At 38.4% G+C, this 22722-nt stretch overlaps 2 protein-coding genes across 5 annotated transcripts in view; one reads left to right on the top strand and one right to left on the bottom strand.

Annotated features, from left to right (window-relative positions):
- The first annotated feature begins 1189 nt into the window (after window positions 1–1189).
- Window positions 1190–22722, top strand: part of bcl3 (BCL3 transcription coactivator) — a 30204-nt gene continuing 8671 nt past the window's right edge. The window contains exons 1-8 of the mRNA XM_077527229.1: window positions 1190–1406; window positions 1702–1854; window positions 2876–3049; window positions 5499–5629; window positions 6765–6928; window positions 12458–13013; window positions 14857–14971; window positions 19085–19193. Of these exons, the coding sequence (XP_077383355.1) occupies window positions 12542–13013; window positions 14857–14971; window positions 19085–19193 (696 nt within the window). The 5' untranslated portion in view covers window positions 1190–1406; window positions 1702–1854; window positions 2876–3049; ... (1 more) ...; window positions 6765–6928; window positions 12458–12541. The remainder of the gene's footprint in view (window positions 1407–1701; window positions 1855–2875; window positions 3050–5498; window positions 5630–6764; window positions 6929–12457; window positions 13014–14856; window positions 14972–19084; window positions 19194–22722) is intronic.
- cblc (Cbl proto-oncogene C, E3 ubiquitin protein ligase) lies at window positions 2156–8765 on the bottom strand. 4 transcript variants are annotated; one of them, XR_013284327.1, is made up of 10 exons: window positions 6717–8738; window positions 5891–6037; window positions 5444–5600; window positions 4501–4622; window positions 4278–4415; window positions 4107–4194; window positions 2873–3004; window positions 2591–2800; window positions 2310–2392; window positions 2156–2234 (listed from the first exon to the last, which is right to left on the bottom strand). XR_013284327.1 is itself a non-coding variant. In XM_077527230.1 (9 exons), exons 1-9 carry the CDS (start codon window positions 7073–7075, stop codon window positions 2363–2365), a joined length of 1383 nt encoding a protein of 460 aa, XP_077383356.1. In that variant the 5' UTR covers window positions 7076–8737; the 3' UTR covers window positions 2156–2362. The 4 variants fall into 4 exon arrangements, 2 of the variants coding, with proteins under 2 accessions (XP_077383356.1, XP_077383358.1); XR_013284326.1 differs by having other exon boundaries at window positions 2156–2238; window positions 6717–8736; XM_077527230.1 differs by having other exon boundaries at window positions 2156–2392; window positions 6717–8737.

Here is a 22722-nt window from a genome sequence, read left to right as displayed (position 1 = left end):
TTTTTTACAACAACTATTTCAAAGTTTGCTGGTGTATATTTTATTTACATTATTATATTACTGTTTTCAGATGCTACTAAATGATGCAGTTTAAATCGTGCCACTAATTCTCCTTAACATCCAGAAGGCTTGAAAGTGGCGGATCCTCGTCTAGCCTTGCTGCCAAGTCACGGGCAGAGAAACTTGTTATTATGTAAATTAGCTGTATTATTACATCACAATTCAGAAAAATTCAGAACAGCTCACAAATGTTAGAGTTGGCCAGCTGACAAAATATTTACTTGGTTGTTTAATTTCACAATTGATGGTTGTGCAGGCTCTCCAGAGTCCAATTAGAAATTCAAAAGTCCATTTTCCATTCGTCCTCTTCAAATCGGTTGAGTACTGCAGGAAAAAAAGAAGGCAAAATTCATCAGAGGCTTTGCAAAAAAAAAAAAAAAAAAAAAAATCACTTACCTCTTAGCTCACATTCAAGTCCACTGAACCTTGAAATTAGGTTGAGGGATGCGTTTTTTAATGAACAAATTGCACAAGGCCATACCAAGGAGACTACTGGAGGCTCTCAAACTATTTGATCCAAATCCATTTTTTCCCACCAGTAACAATGTACTGAATGACAAAACCAAAAGTCGAAAGTAAATTGTTTTCCCATCGCTTCCTCTCCTCTAAAGTTCATTTTCTTCATGACTTTTATCTTTTTTTTTAAATTTATATATTTGCAAGCTAAAGTTATCATCCAAAGCTTGCAATTATTCACTTTTAAAACACATTTGCCTTTTGTTATTTTTTTGCCATTTTTTTAAAGTCACTAAGTTGACCATCAACTCACACACCTTAATTGATTAGTAAGTGTTCTTCAATTTGCAGGTGAGTTGAATTTACTCATCTTCACATTGGTCATACTGCGCTTAGATTCCACATTTGATAAGTCATATCAAGTCATCTTTATTTCTATAAAAGAGGAACACCTCCTCCTGGCAGATATGATGTATAGTGGCCAACTAGAGACTCTTTGGCATGTGCTAATGGTAATACAAAGTTATTATTATTATCGATTATTTTTGTATTAAAGAGAATGAACTTGGGGATTCAGCATTGATCAGAATCTTCTTGGAACTGATGCAACAAACAAAATTCTAAATCAGTTATTTTTTTTTTTTTTAAGGAAACAATCTCAGTGACTAGGATATGATTTGCAGGGTTGGGGAATCCAGGTCCTAAAATTAACAACCCGACCTTCGGGTGCTTCTACTTAGCTAGCAGTTAAACGGGCCCACCTGTTGAATAGTGTGGCTTAAGTCAAACTGTTTCAGGGTTTGTTTTCTCTGGACCCGGAATCTCCAACAAATGATGATTTGTATTTATTTATTTAAATATTTGCTACCTCACTACGGCTCCACACCCCGGTACGGTAGGTGGCGGTAAAACGCCAAATGTTAGTTTGCCGACCGCCAAATAAACTTCTACACGAGAAGAAGAAAAATTTGCACCACTCTCCTGCCTAGCTAGTTTTTTTTAGCCTGAGTTCGGCACGTTGTTTTGGTTGTTTTTGAAAAGAAACAACATATTTTGGAACATTTTGTGTAACACTTGGAAGATCAGTAACGTTTGTAAATAAAAACAAATATACATAAAAGCGACGACGGACTTAATTGTGATTTCACGAACGTGATTGAGCCCCCCCACCTTTCTCCTCTCAAGGAAACAGAAGTCAATAAGCAGATGCTACACCAAATCAATTAACGCAGCAAGAAACGTTTCCAGTAGTGTGGACGTGGAAGAACCACAGTCCATCTGGCGAATGCTGCCGACGGGACACCTTGGAGGGATCCAACATCGGGATCATCACAGCAGGTACAAGTTAAGTTACGTTATTATAATGATAATTACAGCATACCTCCCAGTATTTGTGGAGAACTTATTAAATGTTTATCAGCGTTTTCAAAAAAGAATTAAAATGTTTTTTGTTTTCAATTTTGTGTAGCTACCGTTTCCCCCGCGAAGAATGATTTATCTTTTTTATATATTGTCGTTTTACATAGACAAATTTTCATTTTAATACATTTAATTACATTTTTAAGTGGGGCACGGAAATTCTGTCGAGTACCAAATACTGAAAAACTTTATTGAACACAGCAAAAAAACTCGTTAGTCATTTGAGTTTGAATGATTTATTTCTTCCCAAATATTTTCACGAAGCCTTCTTGATCCTGTTCCAGACTCGAGGATCAGCTCTGCCTTCGCACACAAAGAGAATTTCAAAGGATTTGCAGTAAATAATCATTTCTCTTCTTGTGAGGCCAACTGACCTGTTGGAGTGCAAACGAGAAACGGCGTCCAATCCCGCCAGCGTCCTCGTCATTCACTGCTGAGCGACCTTTCTCTCCGGAGCCTGACCCACACAAAGCGCAGGAACTTTCGTCAATTGAACTGCTTTTACTGTACTTAAGTCATTGTCATAGTTGTGTGTTGGATGTGTGGCGTAGTGACTTCAGAATCTGGAGTCGGGTTGGTCGGTTGTAGTTAAGTGGAAGCATCACGACGACCTTGCGAATGTCAAGAAAAGGCTCAGAATAACATTAGAACGTGCCTTCTTCCTCAGAGCGGCCATTTGCTTCACCACCAGCTCAATGTCCTCGTGGTCGTCGTCTTCGGCGCTCTCCACCACCACCTCCTCCTCCTCCTCCTCCTCGTTCTCCTTCTTCTCCTTCTTGTGTTTGGGCCGGTAGGGCGCGACGTCGACGGCCTCGGTGCCTTCGATGTCACAGCGGCAGTAAGGACACGTGTGGCCGGACGATTTCTGCCGGAGGTTGGCATGAGGATGTCAGATGGGTGTACCTAATGTAGTGTCTTTGTGTTGCGTTGTGATTACCAGCCAGCTGTCGAGGCAGCGTCTGCACACGAGGTGTCCACACGGCTCGATGCGAGTGTCCTTGTCCTTCTCCGTGCAGATCTTGCACAGCTGGAAGGACGTTCCCGCTTGGCAGTAAAGCTCGTACTGCTCCTGCTCGCCGCCGCCATGCACGCAAGACGCCAGGAAGGAAGGAAGGTCAGTCACAATTAAACACCTCTTCTCTAACAGCTAACAATGAACCAATCATTGGTTTCTTCCCTTGCTGAGTTTGTAAGTTTGCTCACTTCAAATGATTCCAAGAACATGTTAGCGTTAGCGACGTGACCAGTCGAGATTGGTCGTAACAGAAAGTGTGCACAGCTGTGCCTCAGGAGCACCAGCCTATCTGTGACCCGAGTTGTAGAAAATGAAACACTTATTTCGCACATTAAGATGCATATTGAGGTGTTTTTTTTTTTTTTTCTCCTCACATTTTTGGCTGTTATTCAGTATATTCACATAATCAACCATCAAAGTGTAAGGGCTGCTCTTTTCATTAATCTGGCCCATTAGTACTATTTGTTTCCGTCATTTAGCCATCATTTAGCTTTTATTCATTTATTTCATTTAATTTACATGAAATAAAAACATATTAGTAAAAAAATTACAATTAAAATTATTTGTAAAACAATTTATAGACACATTTTTGAATAGTTGGTTATTTAATTATGATAAATTTAATTATTAATAGTAAAAATATAACCTGAATTATTTGAATCAATAACAGTTACACAAAATAAAAACATATTAGTAAAAAATTATAATTAGAATTATTTGTAAAACTATTTCCAGACACATTTTTGAATAGTTGGTTATTTAATTATGATTAAATTAATTATTAAATCCCCCAAATTCTTCATAAAACGCTGATGAATATTATATTTTATACAAAACACAGTGAAATACCTGAAAACCTGGCAGAAAAAAAAAACAAAATATTGAAAAAACAAATCTCTATATGCAAATTTTGTGCCCAACTGCGAATATGCATCGCCTGTAGTTTTAAGTTGTCATATTACCATTAACCACTAGATGGCATATATAGTTTACACTTACAACCGTATTTTGTCCATATCTACAACAATTATTTTATCTGATTAGGAAGTGCTTGTTCCGATGTGCTCCCCAATAGCACTAAAAAATGGTGTCCCCTCCAGCCATTAAGTTGCCATCTGATGTACTTTATTTCTCTGTCTATATAAAGCGGACATACTCGCGTGACCTTGACTTTTGCTTTGTGTTCCGGTCGGTTCAGGGCGCTGACGTCTGGGTTCACGTCCTGCCCGTCTGGGTACAAATAGCTGCCAAACATTACGACACTTAGAAGAACGAAGGTATTAAAAAACAAACAAAAAAAAACACAAAAATGTGCATGCGTGCATACCAGCCTTGGCTGTGGCCCAGAAGGAGCGCCAGGTAGAGCGGCGTATTCTCGGGGATGGTCTGCACGATGTCGCCCTCGCCGGTCACGTGACCGATGGCCCACTGGCCCATCCTGGTGCAGCTCAGACGGAAGATGTAGCTGATGGGGAAGGCGAAGGGGAGTCAATTTAGTCAAGAAACGCACGGCAAGCAAGCGTTCTCGTCTGACCAGCCTGGCGCTCCACCTGCCGGGCTTGTGGCGGTTGCGTTCCAGTCGCGACACGGCCTGGTCGTACGTGATGAAGGCCATGTAGCCCGGGTGGGTGACGGCCAGCTGGTTCCAGTTCCTCAGGAGGGATCTCCACGGCTAAAAGGAGGGAGATGAGGGTCAGTTCGGAACGGTCGGCCTTAAATGGGATTTTTGCATCCAAAAAATGTATGTTATGTGAAATCTAGAAAGCCTTTTGGATTAAAAAAATAAAAAATAAATAAAAAGGCTGCTTGTTTTTCACTAAAATCCAGAAAGACAATTTAAAAAAAATGTTTGAGTTAGAAAAGTTTGACTTTATTAGTTTTAATTCAAAACAAAACTATACTCAAATGTCTGTTAATATAATGGTCAGATGAAGGGGAATGTAATATACTTGTGAACAGAGTCAATATGTGGAGAACTCAATTTATTGTATTTTTTTTATTTCAATAATTATTAATTTATTTATTAATTTTATTAATAATAAAAAAATATTTATTGTAATGCTTGTATTATTAACTCAATATATATATTATATACTTTTATATATATAATATTTACAATATTTTTATATTTTTAATTGCTCTAATGTACAAAAACATTTTTTTTTTTTGTATGAGCTAATTTTTTTTTTTTTTTTTTTTTTTTTTTTACAATATTGTGACCTGCTTTTGTAATGCCAACCTCCCCACAATAATATTGGATACGATATCGTGTCGTGATGTTTGGGTATCGTTACATCCCTACTCCCTAGCCAACACATTATCTGTCAATAAGTGCGCCACTGCCACCTACTGCAGTGGGTGTGCAATTACGCTTTATTCTGATATGGCAAAGAATAAAATAAATAAATAAAATCATGTTCCCTGAGGTCACACGCCGTCCTGGCAATTTTAAAAACATGTTTAATGTACCTTAACGTATCATACGCAGCGCACCTGAAAGAGCCTGGTGAAGATGTCAAATTCAAAGACGGAGACGTGGTCGTTGCAGGTGAGGTCGACGGTGGACTTGAGGGCCACGGTCTCCATGCCGTCCTGGAACGGGTGCACGCGGCGCAGCTTCTCCGCAAAGCTGCTCCAGCGCACGATGCATCTGCGCGAGCGACGCCGCACACGTCAGAGGTAAGCCAAAAATCTTTTGTTACCTTTATGTGACCGATTCTAATTGCTAACCATTTATTCTGATTGTCAAATCAAGTCTTTATTGTTATAACAATTTCAAAACGGTACAGCCACGTTTCAACGTAGTTGTTTGGCACAAAGGATGCCACCAGATGGCGCCAAATGGATCAATATTTTGTTTACTTTAGACACGGTTTTGGCCTGAGTACAAAAATATCAAGTCACTAAAATTTTGAGTAAAATATGAAGCAAAAGTCTCACTTGTTGCCAAAAGAAATCCTCCAAAAGTCCCGCGCCTCCGTCTTGGTCAGCTTGTAGGCGTCGCCATGGTAACGGTCCCCCGGAAACACGGCCTTGAGCTCCCACAGCATGTGGCTGAAGAGCAGCGAAAGCTTGGTCAAGTCCAGCCTGGCGCAGAAACAGAACACGGACGAGACGAGACGTGACGCCGGGATTTTTTTTGTTCAGAATCTTTTTTCGCCCACAACGGGGTCATCTTGTGTCAACGTGTGAAAAACAAGCAGTGTCGTGTTTGTGTCGTATGTCACAGGATGCATGCGCGGCTCTTATGTTGCTCACAATACCACAAAATGTTCCACTGACCACAAACAATACTTCAAAATAAATGGAAGCGTTTTTTTAAATACTTTTTTTTTAATGTATTAAAATTATTTTGTGAGAGATATAGTTTTCGAATAATGTATTTGTAAGTGTACAGTACACGCCATATTTTCAAATATTTCTCAACTGTATTGTTTGAAATAGTACACATTTGCAACATCGTGTTTAGATTTATTTATTAAATCAACTTTCATTATCTATTGCATTATTTCAGTATTAAATCTATTTGAAAATATGTTTTAATAGATTTGGTTGTTGTGTAATATATTTTGTAAATCCAATCTATTTTTTTTCTAAAAAAAAAAAAAAATAGTTGCCGTATATATATATTTTTTAAATAAAAATTATATATTCATTTAATAAAAAAAAATAATTTAAATAAAAAAAAATAAAGTAAAAATAACAAATTCTTCTTGACACTTTATCTCTAATGCGCGTCTGCAAAGATGATTTCAAACAATCGCACCTGTAGCTGGACGTCTCCTCAAACATCTTCTCTTTTCCTTCTTTAAAGAGCAGCAAGGCCCTGTCGGTCTTGTCCAGCAGGTTCCTGGCGTGGACCCTGAGGTACGCCGCCTCGTCCTCCCCGGGGGCCCGGCCCGTCAGCGCGCCGAGGCCTCGGTAGGGTTCCCAGACCCGGCGCAGCGCGGAGGCCGTGTCGGGCACCAGCTCGGGCAGGTAAGGCGGGCTGTTCCGGAGGCCCAGCCGCGGGTCCGTGCACGACTCGTGCAGCTTTTCCAGTCGCCGCAGGGTTTTGTTGACCAGTCTGTGCTCTTTGTTGGTCGGACGCTGGCACGCTTTTTCCTCGGAGCTGGTCGTCGCCATGGTGACGCTGTTGAACCTTCTTGTTTGTTTGTTTGTTTGTTTGTTTTTCTGAATTAAATGTTTGTGGGACAAGGCACCATATTTGGTAACTGAAGGAAACGTATAAAATGGAACTCGGGAAAGTTTTTCGGCTGCTAAGTGTTGACGAAAAATTGGATCTGCATAAAGGATTTACAGATATTATCAAAATATAACAAAATTCTGATTATGCTGCATGTGCAAATCCTGAAAAATGAGCAAAATAAAATTTCAATTATTTCAAATTATTAGTAACGATCTTTATTCAATATTTTATATGCTATTAATATCTTAATAAATAAAAAAAAAAAAAGTTGTTAACAACCCCTGAAATGTTATCATACAAATTGAGAACGCTGCATACTGCATAGAACGAATAGCATTATACCTTTAAAAAAAGAGAGAATTTTAATAAATTAAAAAATATTTTAAAATGTTTGCGATTTATTTTTTTTATGAAAATATTACAAATCCACCATCCCAAAGTATTTTTGATATATTCTTTGTCCCCGTACAAACAAATTTTATTCAACAATGCAGGAAAAATGCTAAGAATATTTAAAAAAAGGAAATTTACACTGCAAGTTTAAAAAAAAAAAAAACAAACTTATTTTATTATTATTTTTTTAAATATAGAATTGTCAAATTTGATTGTCCACCCCTAGAAAAGTAGTATGTATTGCATTACGGTTCTGTTTCTTTTTATTACTATTATTCTTGGAAATTAAAATGTAGAGAATTATTTTAGCAGGCAAAACAAATATTAAAAAAAAATATTGTATTGAATTCGAAAACTGCGTAGAAACATGTCCGCCACTCCATCCATCTCACACCCCTAATTGGGAACGCAGTGCACCCTTTCAATATTCCTTAATTACTATGTTCTTGCACCACTTATATATAAGTATTGTTGCATTAAATTTATATTTCTTTAAAATGGCTAAGAATGCAAATTTATCAGCTTTTTATTTATTTATTTATTTTTACCTATATGCAAAAATGTAACATTTCAAAGTTGTGCCACATCACGGAATGCCATTTCTATAGTCGTTGAAAAAAACAATAATTGCGACAGTTGTTCTGAATTAATGTTAAGATATTCCTTCAAATGTATTTCAACGAGTTGTTATCCTGGACTCCGAAAATGTCATCTTACTCACAAAAACAAGCCTCAAGTGTCCTCTCAGACGCCTTTCAATTCCTTCCGTCAAAGCAGGGTCCGAACGAGCCGAGACGTCCGACTCGCAAAACGCAATCGGCGCCATTTGTGCCCCCGAACGTTGCCTCTGCTTTTAATGGCACCTTTTTGTGCACTGCAACTGCTGACTTCCTGTTTGAAGCCAGACGAACCGGTTTGCTTTCTTTTTTGGAGGAGAGAGAGAGAGAGAGCGCCTCAAAACACCACACCACATAAAATGAAAGAGTGACTTTGTCTTGTAATACAGTCGCATCGGCTTACTAGCAGATAAAATGCCAATAACGTTCCAAAACGCTTTGTTACTCTCTTCATTTCTCCACAAAAAGGTGCCATAAAATGAATGACCCAATCTTGGAATATGATTGGTAATTTGAGGCTAATTCAAGCTCACAATCTGTACAAACATCAGTCCCAGGCTGGAGAACACAACCATCTAGCCACTGAAAAGTTTTAAGACCCCAAAGTCTCAAGGTGTGAAATAGCGGGAAATTGACTGACAAGTTCCCTCAGGAGCTATCAAGTCACTTCAAGCGTTACAAAACAGCCGGTCAACATTTTGGGGAACATCTTGGGCACTGTTGAGAAATGGACCGTCCACTTAGTCCCACTGACACCATTGGAGTTCTGAGAAAGGAAAATAAATTGCGGAAGTGGCTGGAGTTGCCATAAAGCTTTGCCAGCACATCACCATATGGAACTTAAGACCCACACCGGATCTAAGAATATCTTTTGTTTATTATACGCGGCATGGTTTAAAAATGTTCATAATAGAGAAGTTTGCTTACTTTCAGTTATGAGACAATATTAAACGAATACGGCAGCATTGTTCAATTATTAATACACTGTACATTTTCACGCTGCATTCCATGCCTCCTACCACAAGAGGGCGTCATTTCATTTATAAAGTATAAGCTTCTCCTTGACGGCCTCTTTGCCGATCCTGACCGATATTTTAACAACCCATCACATCTTTTTTTTCCTGTATTACAGCCATCTTTTAAATCCCATAGGCCTGATATTTGTTTTTCTCCTTTACAAGGGACAACCTTAATTTAGTTAACTATGAAACTAAAATTCAAAAAACAATTTCATTTAACAAAATAAAATAAAAACAAAAATGCTTTTTTAAAAAACGAAAACTAACAAACTCCATTTTATGTTTATAAAACTAACTATAATTATAGCAATAAATGTCCTTTGTTTTAGTCTTTGGTAATTAATTGAATGCATGAGCCTTTGGAGATGATTTTAAATGTGATTTTAAGTAGATTTATTTTGATATTAACTGGAATAAGGACGTTTGAAAGTGTGTCACACGGAAGTGACGTCATCTAGCAGCAGCCAATAGAAAAGCACCTTCAGATGACGTCACTCTCATGGTGTGTTTTTTTTGTTTTTTTTAATATTGGGTACAAGTAATACATATTTTTTTTAAAAACTAAAAATAATACTGAAACTAAACTAAAACCAATCATTTATTAAATTACTACAACTATTAATTTTTTTTTTTTAAAAAGCACCCTGTAAACTAATTAAAACTAACTCAATTTAAAAAACAAAACTCAAAACGAAATAAAAAAAAAAAGTCCAAAACTATAATAACCCTTGGTGGGGGTTTTCTCTTGCAGAGCTTCTAATCTAGAGTTTTTCAGTGCAGATGTTTTTTGTCAACTTGTACTGTTGCATGTATTGGCAAAATATCCAAATCTTTAAAAAAAAAAAAAAATAAAAAATAAATAAAAAATAAAAAAAAAAATGCAAGCGTCTAGACATACTAATTCAGTCTCATTAAACGAGTTATACTAATCATTATTTTTTACGAAGACTATGCAAAATATGTATTTGATGTGAAATCAATTTCTCTGTTTCCACCAAGTGAGCCTCGTTTGATTGATTTGTTGTTTGTGCTGACCTATCTGCATTCATGCTTTTGCAATAAGTCGATAATTCAGTGGATATACCTTGACTTACAAGTTCGATTAATCGTCTGGTTGATTACATCAGCCGATGTTCGGCCTTGACAAAACAATAATCGGCTGGAGTTTTGCTGATTAAATGCTGATAATGTTCTTTTATGAAACAGTAAATGTTGTTCAGTAAGTTTGAACAGAAAGTAAAGACTTTTATTTATTTACAGTGTTCCCTCATTTTCCGCTGGGGTTTGGTTCCAAAAAATACCTGCAATAAATGAAATCCGCAAAGTAGTAGCTTTATGTTTTACATTTATTATAAATGTTTTAAGGCTCTAAAACACCTCACCACACACTTTATACACTTTTCTCCTCGAGGCATTTGCATTTCTCCCTTGTTTAAACATCCATCCAGGGGGTGCTGGAGCCTATCCCAGCTGGCTATGGGCAGTATAGGCGGGGTACAAAAAAAAATAAAAAATGCATGGAAAATTGCACTAAAAAATGCGATACAGCAAGGTCGCAAAAAGTGAACCGCGTTATAGCGAGGGAGCACTGTATTTATTTTGAAGTTATTAGCTCACATCCACCGCAAGAACACAATAGTATGTGCTGTTAAACATGTTTTTTTTTTCTTTCGCTATTGTACATTAGAAAAAATAAGCAGCTGATTAAAGTATCACTGCATGTAGTCATGAAAGCATTTTAAAATTGTAAATGCGTGTACTAAACATGCATCCAAAAATGGTCTTGCGCCGATCATAAGTGAGAACGTGTGCAGCCCGTCCGGGTGTTTTAGGGACTTTAGACACAAGGCAAACGTTTGGCCTAAACTCCACACTTGAGTGGAAGCAGGAAAGTACCAAATTGGCCCTGCATGGGCAACTCGAACCATCAGGAGGGGTTGGTGTATGTGACATGTTGAGCGAGGTGTGTAATGTACGTGTGTGTGTGTGTGTGTGTGCGCGTGACCGATTGGAGGCCGTTTTTATTCTCACATTTCCTCGTTACGCTTCTTGCATGGAGGCACATGACCGTCTTGAGAGCTCGGGAACAACGGTCGCCATTGATGACCCCCGTGACGTGTTGGTGCCGTTTGCGTTTCCACCTGCATCTTGTGGCATTTATCAACAATTGTAAACTTTTCACGTGCAGGAATGGCCAACTTCAATTAATAATGCTGGTGGGGGTGGGCAACAATTTTTCACCAGTTCTACTGAAAGGATCACACGCTTGACAAAAATGCTGTTCTCATAAAAGGCATACTTGACTCATTGAGATATTTCCAGCAGTAAAAAGTTCATATTTTGTTTATAATTAATGTGGTAACTTCATTACTTTTCATGCACAATTAATAACTTTTAAAGAGTAATTTTTCTACTTGCTGTCGACTGATGATGACATCACCTGTTATGAGGAAGTAGGTAACGACCAATCATGGCTCACCTGTTTTCTGGGGTTGGTCAGCACACTGAACCATGATTGGTCGTTACCTACTTCCACAGATGATGCAGATGATGTCATCATCAATCGACGGCAAGTAGAAAAATTACTAGGTTGGTACATGTACATGAAAACTAAATAATGAAGTTACCACATTAATTATGGACAAAATATTTTTTTACTTATGAAAATGGCTCAATGAGTCAACTATCCCTTTAAAGATGTAATGCAAATATATTTAGTTAGGTAAACGTTAGTTAGTTTCTTTTTTAAATATATATATATATATATATATATATATATATATATATATATATATATATATATATATATATACATACATATATACATCTGAACTGTATGGCTGTGATTCTTGATGTAGCACTAGAGCGAACCTGCGTACTGCTCCTGCTATGCAGACCACATGCACTTAAACAATCACTGCTAGATATTGCATATAATAATTTTTCAATTTTTATGCAGAAACGCTACCACAAAAGTTCGTAGTGCACATTTACTGTACTCCCCCTAATTTACGCACACACAGACGCATACACGCACGCACGCGCACATCAATGGTGAGTTATAATCGCTCACTTTCATTTGAAAGAGAAAGCAATGATGAAGCGCACTTAAGCAGCTGCACGATCACTTCAATGCAAACCTTCCAATCAGCACAAAAGCTGTTTCGGGTGCTTCTATTTTAAAAGATTATTGAATTGAAAAACAAACAAGCCCCACTGATGACTGCAAAGAGCCTTTTTGTTGATGATCGCTTTCGGGAGCTATCAGTCCGGTTTTTATTGCCACCAGACTTCCACTGAACCGCCACCGAGTCGCACCTGAGAGCGTCTTGACCGGGCAACGCGCGCCTCGACTCGCTCCCCCCACCGGTTGATGCCGACGGTCATCATGACCATGAACGGTGACGGCCGCTCGCCCGCAGCCGCCGCTGCCGCGCCGCTGGACCTGAGCACCAGCCAGCGGGGGGACACCTCGCCCGCAGCGGCACCAGGATGCGGAGGTTGCCGGAAGGAGACTGGCCGCTCACCTGCTGCAGCGCCTCCGACGCACACTTGTGGCACGTTCCCGCGCAAGAGGACGGCCGACGACAGAGCTTCTTTCCGGCTTCCTTTTCGGAAGCGACCGATCGCCGTGCAGGAGCCGGAGGGGCGAGAAACGGCGGCGACAGAAGCGGGGCGAGCGGAGCGGCTTTCCCCGGCGGGGGAGGCCGACGGGCCGCCGCGGCGGGAGAGGAGCGCCGATGAGGGTCTGCTGGCCGTTGCTCGGGTAACCCGGATGCACACTGAGGAGGCGACAAGGAGTTTTGGAGCTTGTCCCGTTCACGTCGTGCCCTCGGTGACCTATGGTGAGTACTGATGGTTACTTTTTTATTGCAATTAAGTTCGGCCAATTTGGGCACTCATTGAAATATAATTCACCCCCGGTATTTACGGATAATAGGGGTCGACAGGCCCGCGAATCGCGAAAATCCGCGTTGAAATGCATTGGGCCTTTTTTTTTTTTTTTTTTTTTTTTTTTTTTTTTTTTTTTTTTTACAAATTAAGTTATTCTTCAAAAGACGCTAATAAACATTCAATTATGTTTTCTATGGAAAGGTGGACAATTTTTTACTTTTTTTTTGGGGGGGGGGGGGGGGTATCCAAAATGGCATTCATTTTTAAATATTTATTAAAAAAAAAAAAAAAGAGAGAGAAAAACAATTGGGGGGGGGGGGGCTTGACTATGTGAATCCATGCAGGATTACGAACCATGAGTGTCCGGGGTCAACTGCACTATATAACTTTTTTTTTTTTTTTTTTTTTTTTTTTTTTTTTCTCCTCTCCCCCCCCATCCATCCATTGGACAATTAGGATTTATGTTGATGTTCATCATTTATTTAAAGAGAGTCTGGTAACAAAAAAAAATCATGTGCAAAATGTTCAAATAACAATAACGTACACTAATTTTAAATCACTTTTAATGTCAAATTAGCATTCATAGGTTGACTTGCTTAAATGTCGTTCGTAACAATAAATAACATTTGGATATAACAGAACCAGAACTTAAGAACAACTTTTAATAATGCATAAGAAGAGTATATTTTGTCTACTTATATGCACCCCAGTTTCACAAATAAGCTAATTTTTACATTGATTTTTGAAATGATGAATTCATTGACTGCAATTGACTGGCAACCTATACTGCCTGAAGCCAGCTGGGATAGTCTCCAGCACCCCCATGACCCTTGTAAGGAATAAGCGGTCACGAATATGAATGGATGAATTGAGTTGATTCGGTTTGTTGCCCAGCCCGAATGTAACATGTTGCACTTAACTATTTTTTATCATATGGCTCAATTGTAACCATGACATATTGTTCTCACAAAAAGTTTTGGATATTGTGCTTTTGGGTCAAATTTCAGGATGACTAACTGCACTACAACCTTTACAGATGCTTGATTTGACCTTCTGCAGATTTTCTCATTTAAAATGTGCCGTTCGTGTCATTAATTGTTCTGCTGATTCTGCTCAGTTTTAAAACTTGATTTCATTTATTAATAGAAGTATTAAAATGATACGCACGATTATAAATAATAAAGTACAAAAATGTGCATTGTAAATATTTGTGTGTGCCCCGTTTAACATTTAAATTCTATATTTTTTAATTGATTTTTTTTGTATACAATTACAGAAATGTAGCAGAAGTTGCAAGTATTTAAATAAAATGTGCAATGTTATTTGGTTGACAGGAACGTGATCTTAAAATGTTTTTTTTTTTTTTTTTTTTTTTTTTTTGCATCATGTTGGCAGCCATATGCGTGCTAACATTCGTCTGCAGAAAACATTAGATATACTTGTACATTTATATTTCGGAGCCCATATTTAGTTCCATTACAGAATTAAAATCTAGGCGTAGGACTCAATGTGAAACATTAAAATTATACTTGTGTCAATCAAATATGCCGGGAATTATCTTTGTGCAGTCCCAATATTTGTATTGGTCTCATGAAACAGCGCTGTTGTACCTAATGTGGTCCAAATTCCCATCGTGTCACTAGAAACTCATTTCCTCCTGTGGTTTGTGTACGGTGAGTGACACATGATGTCCCCCGGGGTCTGCAGGGCCTCAAGCAGCCGACGAGTCATTGAGAAAATGTCCAGTTGGTGATTTCCCTTTTTGACTAAAGTTGTTCAAACCCTGTTTTTCAGGTCACCACCACCCGGCATTCCACTACCCGGAGTTGAACCATCTTGGCTTCCACCACACTCAGTACCTGCTGACGGGCGTCGCGCTGGCCACACAGCAAGATGAGGACGGAGACACGTAGGAGATTTTACTCTTATGTCAAGTATTGGGGGGGGGGGGACATTTGGAGCGATGGTGGCTGGCGAATGTAGTCAGGCTAAGCTTCGACGTCTAAAAACGAATGTTAATTTCGTCAACGAAAACTAAACAAAAATATTCCGTCAACGCACATTTTTCAAGGGACTAAAACTAGACAAGACTAAAACCCTTGTTAATAAACAATAAGTAGGACTAAATCAGTCTCCATTTTCGTCGACTAACAATTGGAAAATGTCCTTCACTGAAAAACTGGACTAAAATCTATGGATATTTTAGTTCATAAGCAAAGATGAGACAAAAATGATATAATTTTGTCTATGCTAATCTGTCACTCTGAAAGACCCCCTTTCAAATCTGCAGCTAATGAGTGCAACATGCACAAACGTGACAAACAGGAGGCGGATTCACAGTGAAAGGTAAAAAAAAAAAAAAAAAAGAGAAGTAATTATAGTTAAGACATTAATCCAACGGCTATAACATTCCAACATTAATGTTAATCCGACCGCTAACTAATGCTGGCTAACTTACTAGCGTGTAGCATGGAGCCATAGTAGCCACTTTTTGATATACTTTAATTGTGTGTGTGAAGTTGTTTTTCATCGAAAAGATGAGAATTGTTTTTTTTTTTTATGTGAAATAGTTTTACATCTGAAATGTTCAACGTTATCTGCTGACAACGAAATGAACATAAAATGATTGTCCTGACTAAAACTAGACTAAAACGTTGACAGTTTTTGTTGACTAAAACTAGACGAATAAAATGACGTTTTCTTGGACTAAAATAAAGACTAAAATGCTAGATTAACCGTCGACTAAAAGTTGACAGAATAAAAACTGGATAAGTGTGATTGAAACGGACTAAAATTGAGACTAAATTTAAAAATGACGGATAAAATTAACACTACTGAAAAACATGATCGATCCTCACCAAAATGTATGTGTGCATGTGTATCATGAGCAAATCGTGCTCTGAAAATATCAGAACAATTATTAATAGTAGAAAGAAAGTAGACTGTGCTTGGCATAAAAATGGGCGCATATTTGTTTTTGTGCCAGGCTGTCAGGGTTACCTGTTTGACATCTATTAAACATGACACAAAAAGGAGAGAAGACACTCAGTTCAGGGCTCACGAGGAGAGAGGAGAGGGACTGACTGATACAATTCACTCCTGCACTCTGAAGATTCCTCTCCTCACCCTCTCTATTTATTTGATTTTAACAGTCGCGTAACACCCCACTGGGCATTCCGGCTACCTTGCAATTTGGTGACCAAAAGTAAACTCAATTTTTAGACGGGCTACAATCAGGTCTAAGTTGTGGCGCGACGCAGATGGTGTAACGGGATTTTGCTGGATTTGATGGAGGCGCAGGCTGACAAATTTTGAGCGCAGATTGTGTGAGGTGGATGTCATTGGCATTCATAAATACGGCAAAAACATCCCACTGAATCATTGTACAAATCAATTCATTGAATGAATTATCATCTTAAAATATTTTAATAGCACTGAAAATACCAAAAACTCCACCCAGTTAAGATCGCGCTTTGCACTAGACTTGGCTGAATCCTGTATTAAAAAAAAAAAATCTTACGTAATCAATCAATATCGTGAGAACATAGTGTGAATGGTGACAGTTCAGTCTGCAAGATGCCACCCGGCGCTTTTCTCAAGAGGAGGAGCGATTGGCAAGCGCACACAACAAGACGCTTGTGCGCGACGTTCGCCGCCGCGCGTCGCCGCTTGCGTCAATGCGTGTCGTCGGGGTCGGGAAAAGGCAAGAGCGTGCGCTATCAAGCACCCGGTGTGGTTTTTCTCAGGTATGTGCATCTCGACAATTGGCTCTTTTTGAATGAATAGGCTCGAAAACCAAACATCCGCTCCCCACTTCCTCATTTACCGCTCTTTCTGTCTTTTTTTTTTTTTCTTTATCGCCTTCATCTTGCTCTTAGTTGTCTTTTTCTCTGACTGACGTGCGCGCGTTCCTCTCGCATTCGAGTCGGCGGATGCTTCGCTTTGCAAGTCATGTGTCCGTTCATGCTATTGTTTTAATTTGGTTTTCCCCCCCATGGCAAAGTATGGAAATGGAATTCAAGTGCTCCGTTTTCAAACTGTTGCCACTTTAAAACCGAACTCACTATGCATACGATGTTGTAAATAACACTTGAATTGTCATACACGGGTAAAAACAAGTTCAGTTCTGTGTGATGAAACCACAGTCAGCCAACCTGACTTGATTATTAACAAAGGTGTACCACAAGGTTCATCTTTAGGTCCTCTTCTATTCTTTCCTTTCAAAAATGACCTCCCTATAGTGTGTTCTGACAGATTGATTGCTGACTGATTTCTGACACACTAATTCTAGTTCAGATATTTAACAATCATTACAATTTGATTTTAATCAAGTTCAACCATGTTGCTATTTGGGGCATATATTGTAAATAAAATGTTTGACTTGACTTCATCTTTAAAGTATATTGTACATTTTCTTGAAATTTCAGTCTAATATCACTTTTTTTTTTTTTTAGTAAAAAAATGAGTCTGTAATTTGTGATCCTTGTGCTAACGAACGCATGGAACTCAACTGAAAACCTGCTCAAATATTACGTCTCCTTTTAAGGCGAGTTCCGTCTGATGGCAAGCGGAGGGAGGCATTTGTTGACACGCACGTCGTCAGCTGTGTGCGATGATGATGTCACTTACAGGAATGAGTAGCAGCTGCACACTTTCGCATACATCGTTTTTTTTTTTTCACTTCACATGCCCCGGTGACGCTTCCTATCCGCTACCGCATTCGCTTCTCTATCAAAGGCGTTCTCATCAACGTTTTGACGATGCCCCGACACGTCCTGTTGCAAAAAGGGGCGCTCGCTTGGAGCGTCTTCTCGAGAAACGCGACGACGGGTTTCCTGTTGCGCAATCTCTGGCAGTCGGGTGAGAAAAGCCCCTTGTCGTGCTAATGTGGATGGATTTCACGCCGCGCGGCGGCATGTAGAAAACGGCCATTTGTTAGCGGCGGCAGGAAGTGACGTCAAAACCCCTCGTGCGACTCTTACTGGAAGCTAACGGCAGTGCGGTTCGCAACAGGTGTCCTCTCTCCCTTGTCGGTTTGTGGACTTTTTTTTTTTTTTTTTTTTTTTGCCCCGAAAATCAAATTTAAAAGTACACCGCAAATGATTTTTGATTGTAATCAGAAATTTGTTCACAGTCATGTTGTGCTTTTGCTGTAACTGGAAACGGGCCCTTTAAGTTAATCGCTCGGCCTCAAAATGAATTTTTTTTTATTTCAGAAAAAAATCAAATTTTTTTTCTGCTTGGCTCATGAAAAGGAAATGAAAGTAAGTTTTTTTTTTTTTTTATTTTGATTTTTCTCCTGATACCAAAAAAAGTTCTGGAAAATCATATATTACCATAGAAGTAATTGAAATAAAGATTGTTTTTGTACAAAGGTATGAGACAGACTTTTTCTTTCATTCATTCATTCATTCATAACTTAAAGAGATACTTCACTTATTTAGACTTCCCCTTTTATGCTAACAAATGCTGCAAAATGCGATTGACATGCTAACGGTTAGCATCGATAGTCATGGTTTTCAACGCAACATGTATTTGAACACAAATGGTGGACATTTACACAGGTTACCGGTAATATAATAATACAGACAAACATTCTACTGTCTATATATACTGCCTCCCTGTGGCAAAGGCAGGCACAGCAAGAAGGAGCACCACAATGAATTAGATTGCAGCACTAAATCATACCATGTGCTGTTTAATTCTTTAAATTATAATGATTCTATATGTTTATGTACACTGCCATTGGCTGGCAACCAGTCCAGGGTGTCCCCCGTCTACTGCCCAAAGCCAGCTGAGATAGGCTCCAGCACCCCCTGCGACCCTTGTGAGGAATAAGCGATGGATGGATAGATGTTTATGTACAATATTATAGAGTGCCAGTTTTGCTTACTAAACAAATAGAATTTTTTATTTTTTTTTTGGAACAGATTAATGGCCTTTCTATTCATCTCAATGGGGAAAGATGATTTGAGATGCAAATGTTTCAAGAATGGAGGCCTAATTGTGGTTTTCCTTCCAGAGCTCTGCACATCGCGGTGGTGCAAGGGGAGCTGGCCATCGTCAGGCAACTCATCCATCTGCTGCAGTGCGCCGGCAGAAGCCTCGACATCTACAACAACCTGCGACAGGTGAAAGCAAAAGCATCGCATTCTTTATATCGCGCGCGCGCTCACACTCGTTGTCGCTAACGCAGCTCGGCATCCGATGCGGACTTTTAACGACATCATCAAAGCCTTCGTCAGGGGGGTAACGTGATGCAACTTGCATCCGTGGAGCAGGTTAACCGCATTCCCCGGGCCTCACCTAACATGGAAAAGAATGAAAGAGGAAGCGGCGCCGTTTCCTGCTCGCCTCGTGTTTTTTTGCTCGCACATTCTCTTGTGACTCTTGATTATACAGTGGAAATTACCTTTTCTTTCATTTATTATTATTTTTTTTTCAAAACCACCTGTACTCACCACAAGCACGCCGGGAAGACTTGTACACCCGTTCCCGGATTTTGTTTGGTTTTCGTTTATTCTCTCCTTGTTCACGCCTTGATATCAAAAGGGATTTTTTTTCAGGGTTTCCTAGATTGTGAAAGACATCAACATGTGTTGGATTGATAAACATGAACAGCAAATATCACCAAAATGATTGATGTTGGGACGTTACTGTCCATACAAGAATCAATTTTTTTAAATTATTTTTTTTTTTTATTAATTTTTCTACTATAATCATAGTGTGTTTTTTTTTGCATGTAATCCTATAAATTAAAGCTTAAATAGCCCCCAAAAAATATCAAAATATGTACATTATCTACTCAGAAGAGTCAACTTTTCTTTCTAAATCTTACTAAAAAAAAAAAAGTCAATCTTTTCACTAACCCTAATGCCCATTTTGTACTCAACTTTATAAGGTCAATGAAGCATTTAATTCTTAATATGTCACTTTTCCAAAAACAGCTCCAAAAGCTTACAGTTAAATGTCAGTGCACAAAATACTCATTTGTGGCCACAGAAGAGGTATAATAATACTAATGCAATATATGAAATAGATAGATAGAATACAATTTCATAGCATTAGCATCATAGCATCATTCCTGTACAGCTGGGAAAGCAAGTGTACCCTCTCTAAAAGCAGCATGGTAAAAGGACTGCTCAGTTTCTAATGAAGGTGCACTTCATTTGCGTACCCACATTTGCAATTTAGTCGTGGGAATGATATTGTGCGCTCGCTTTAATGTACAGTTCATACTTTGTGGCCACAAATTAGCATTATGTGCTCACTTAAGCTGGCCACAACTTTTTTTTTCTTTCTCCATCTCATGTCTGAGGCTCTGTATACTTTTAATTCCAAAACTCATGCTAAATCTTTTTTTTTTTTTAAGTAAAAAGTGTCACTTCAGTGCACAAAACAAAACTTTGCACAAAACACTTTCTATACAAAGTATTGCCAAAGAAAACTTTTTCGATTCATGCTGTTAGTTGCACAATTGACAGTGCAAGCCACATTTCGTCAATATTCTTTATATCTACTAGTACTTTTTTTTTTTTGTCCCCACTCGTAAGAAAATTCATTTTGAATAAATGCTCAAACAGCTTTACGGCAAGCCATTTGAGTATTTCTTTGAAATCCTTGTTATTTTTTTATTTTCAGCAGTAAAAAGTTCGTATTTTGCTCAGAATTAATTTGATAACTTCATTTTTTTTTCATGAACTATTAATACCTTTTTAATAGCAACATTTTCCGCTTGCTGTCATGGCTCTGTTTGCCGACCAAACCCAGAAAACAGATGAGTCAGGATTGATTGTTATCAAATTCATTCTGTACAAAATATTAACTTTTTATTGCTGAAAATGGCTCAATGAGTCAAGTATCCCTTTTTGGTTCTTGTCCGTGTATATGCTCTTTCTCCATTTCTTGCTTGACATTTTCTTCAGACAGTGCTTGATTTGTTGCACATGACTTTGTATACAAGTGGCTATTAAAAAAAAATATATATTTATTTATTGTATGTTCCTGATGTCTCCTGCGGCATGCAGAGCGTCATGCTCGGGGGGAGTCACCTCACCAAAGTGTCCCACTTTTCTCATCGTGTGATAAACGTGTGCGATATCCTGTCTGCAAACCCCGACACCTAAACAAACGCACTTTTTTTTTTTTTTTCTCACACCCTCGCTTCTTTGCACGCAACATCCCTGCAAAAAAAAATAAATAAATAAAAAAATAAAATTCTGCCTGTTTACTTTCCTGCCAGGTTCCATCCACGTTTGTGCAATGTTGAACCCGCCGAAGAAGAAAATATTTCTAATGCTGCTTTGCTGACCAATCCTGACTTTCTGTGGTTGGCGTGCAAGAAGCATTTTGACAAGAATGATACTAACAGCACCCCTCGTGAACAATATTGCAAGTGCCCGATTGTGCTTGAATCGCGATAATATGAGAGATGTTTTAAGACTCGCGCACACACACATCGTGCAGAATGTGTGACTAAATCCCTCGGGCGGCCGCGCAAACCTTTCGCCGGATCATCATGCACGTTGGAATGCAATGACATCATCAATATTAGCGACACCTGCAATTTGGTAGGCGTGTCTCTCCTGGGTTGACCCACAAAATAAGTCTTAGACGAATCTATGACTCATGACCATTTGGGGTTTTAGCGGCCATTTTAGGATCGCTTTGGCAGTTTTCAGAGGCCATCCAGATATAAATTCATCCTTGAATTGTTGTTCATTTTGCTACTAAATTGAAACCACACCGACAGTAATTTTTGAAATTTTGTCGGTGTGGGAACCTCTGGCTACCTCACGATACGATACGATACGATACGATACAAGGCTCACGATAACTATCTCACAATATGACGATACCGCGATTATCGATATATTGCTCAGGGAATAAATCCTCGATAATCTACAATGAAACTACGTAATCATAATAATGATATTATATAAATAAATAATACATAAAAATAATAAAAAAATAAAAAAATATAATAAATAATAAAATTAAAAAACTAATAAATCATAATATAATAAATTAATATCAATAAATATAAATATAATATAAATATAATAATTGACTTAAATTTAAATTTAATTTAATAATATAATAATATAATATAAAAAAAATACATTATTAATCATAATAAAAATAATAAATATAAATAAGTAAATTATATAATGAGTCTTCTTCGCTGAAGACTTGTGTCCATTTTGCCGCCACTCTTATGAGGCGCTCCCCCTAGTGGCCCGCCAAGTAATTGCTTCATAAGTCATGAACAATGGAGCCGTTTTGTAGTTGAATATTAACTACAAATATTGTGATACTTGCGGGGACGTATCGATAATCTATCATTAGAGAAAAAGTATCACAATTTATCACAGTATCGATATATCGTCACACTCCTCTGTCAACACGAGACCCCCCCCAAAAAAAGCTGTCTGCTGCCCTCTGCTGTCAACTAAAATTGACATCAAACTGCCCCCTGCGATCGATGGATTTATTGCTTAATTCATTTGCTTAATTTCTTGTTCGCATATCTGCAGATTTAGACTTTGTTTTTTTCAGTATTTGTTGGTATTGTTTTGGGTTGTTATCCAGAATTTGTCCTCCAAAATTGAAGATTTATTTTTTTTTTTGGGGGGGGGGTTGTAAAATGAATGAATGAAT

This window comes from Festucalex cinctus, chromosome 7 (genome assembly GCF_051991245.1).
Source record: "Festucalex cinctus isolate MCC-2025b chromosome 7, RoL_Fcin_1.0, whole genome shotgun sequence".
Taxonomy (NCBI): Eukaryota; Metazoa; Chordata; class Actinopteri; order Syngnathiformes; family Syngnathidae; genus Festucalex; species Festucalex cinctus.
This window is presented reverse-complemented; position numbering and strand designations above follow the sequence as displayed.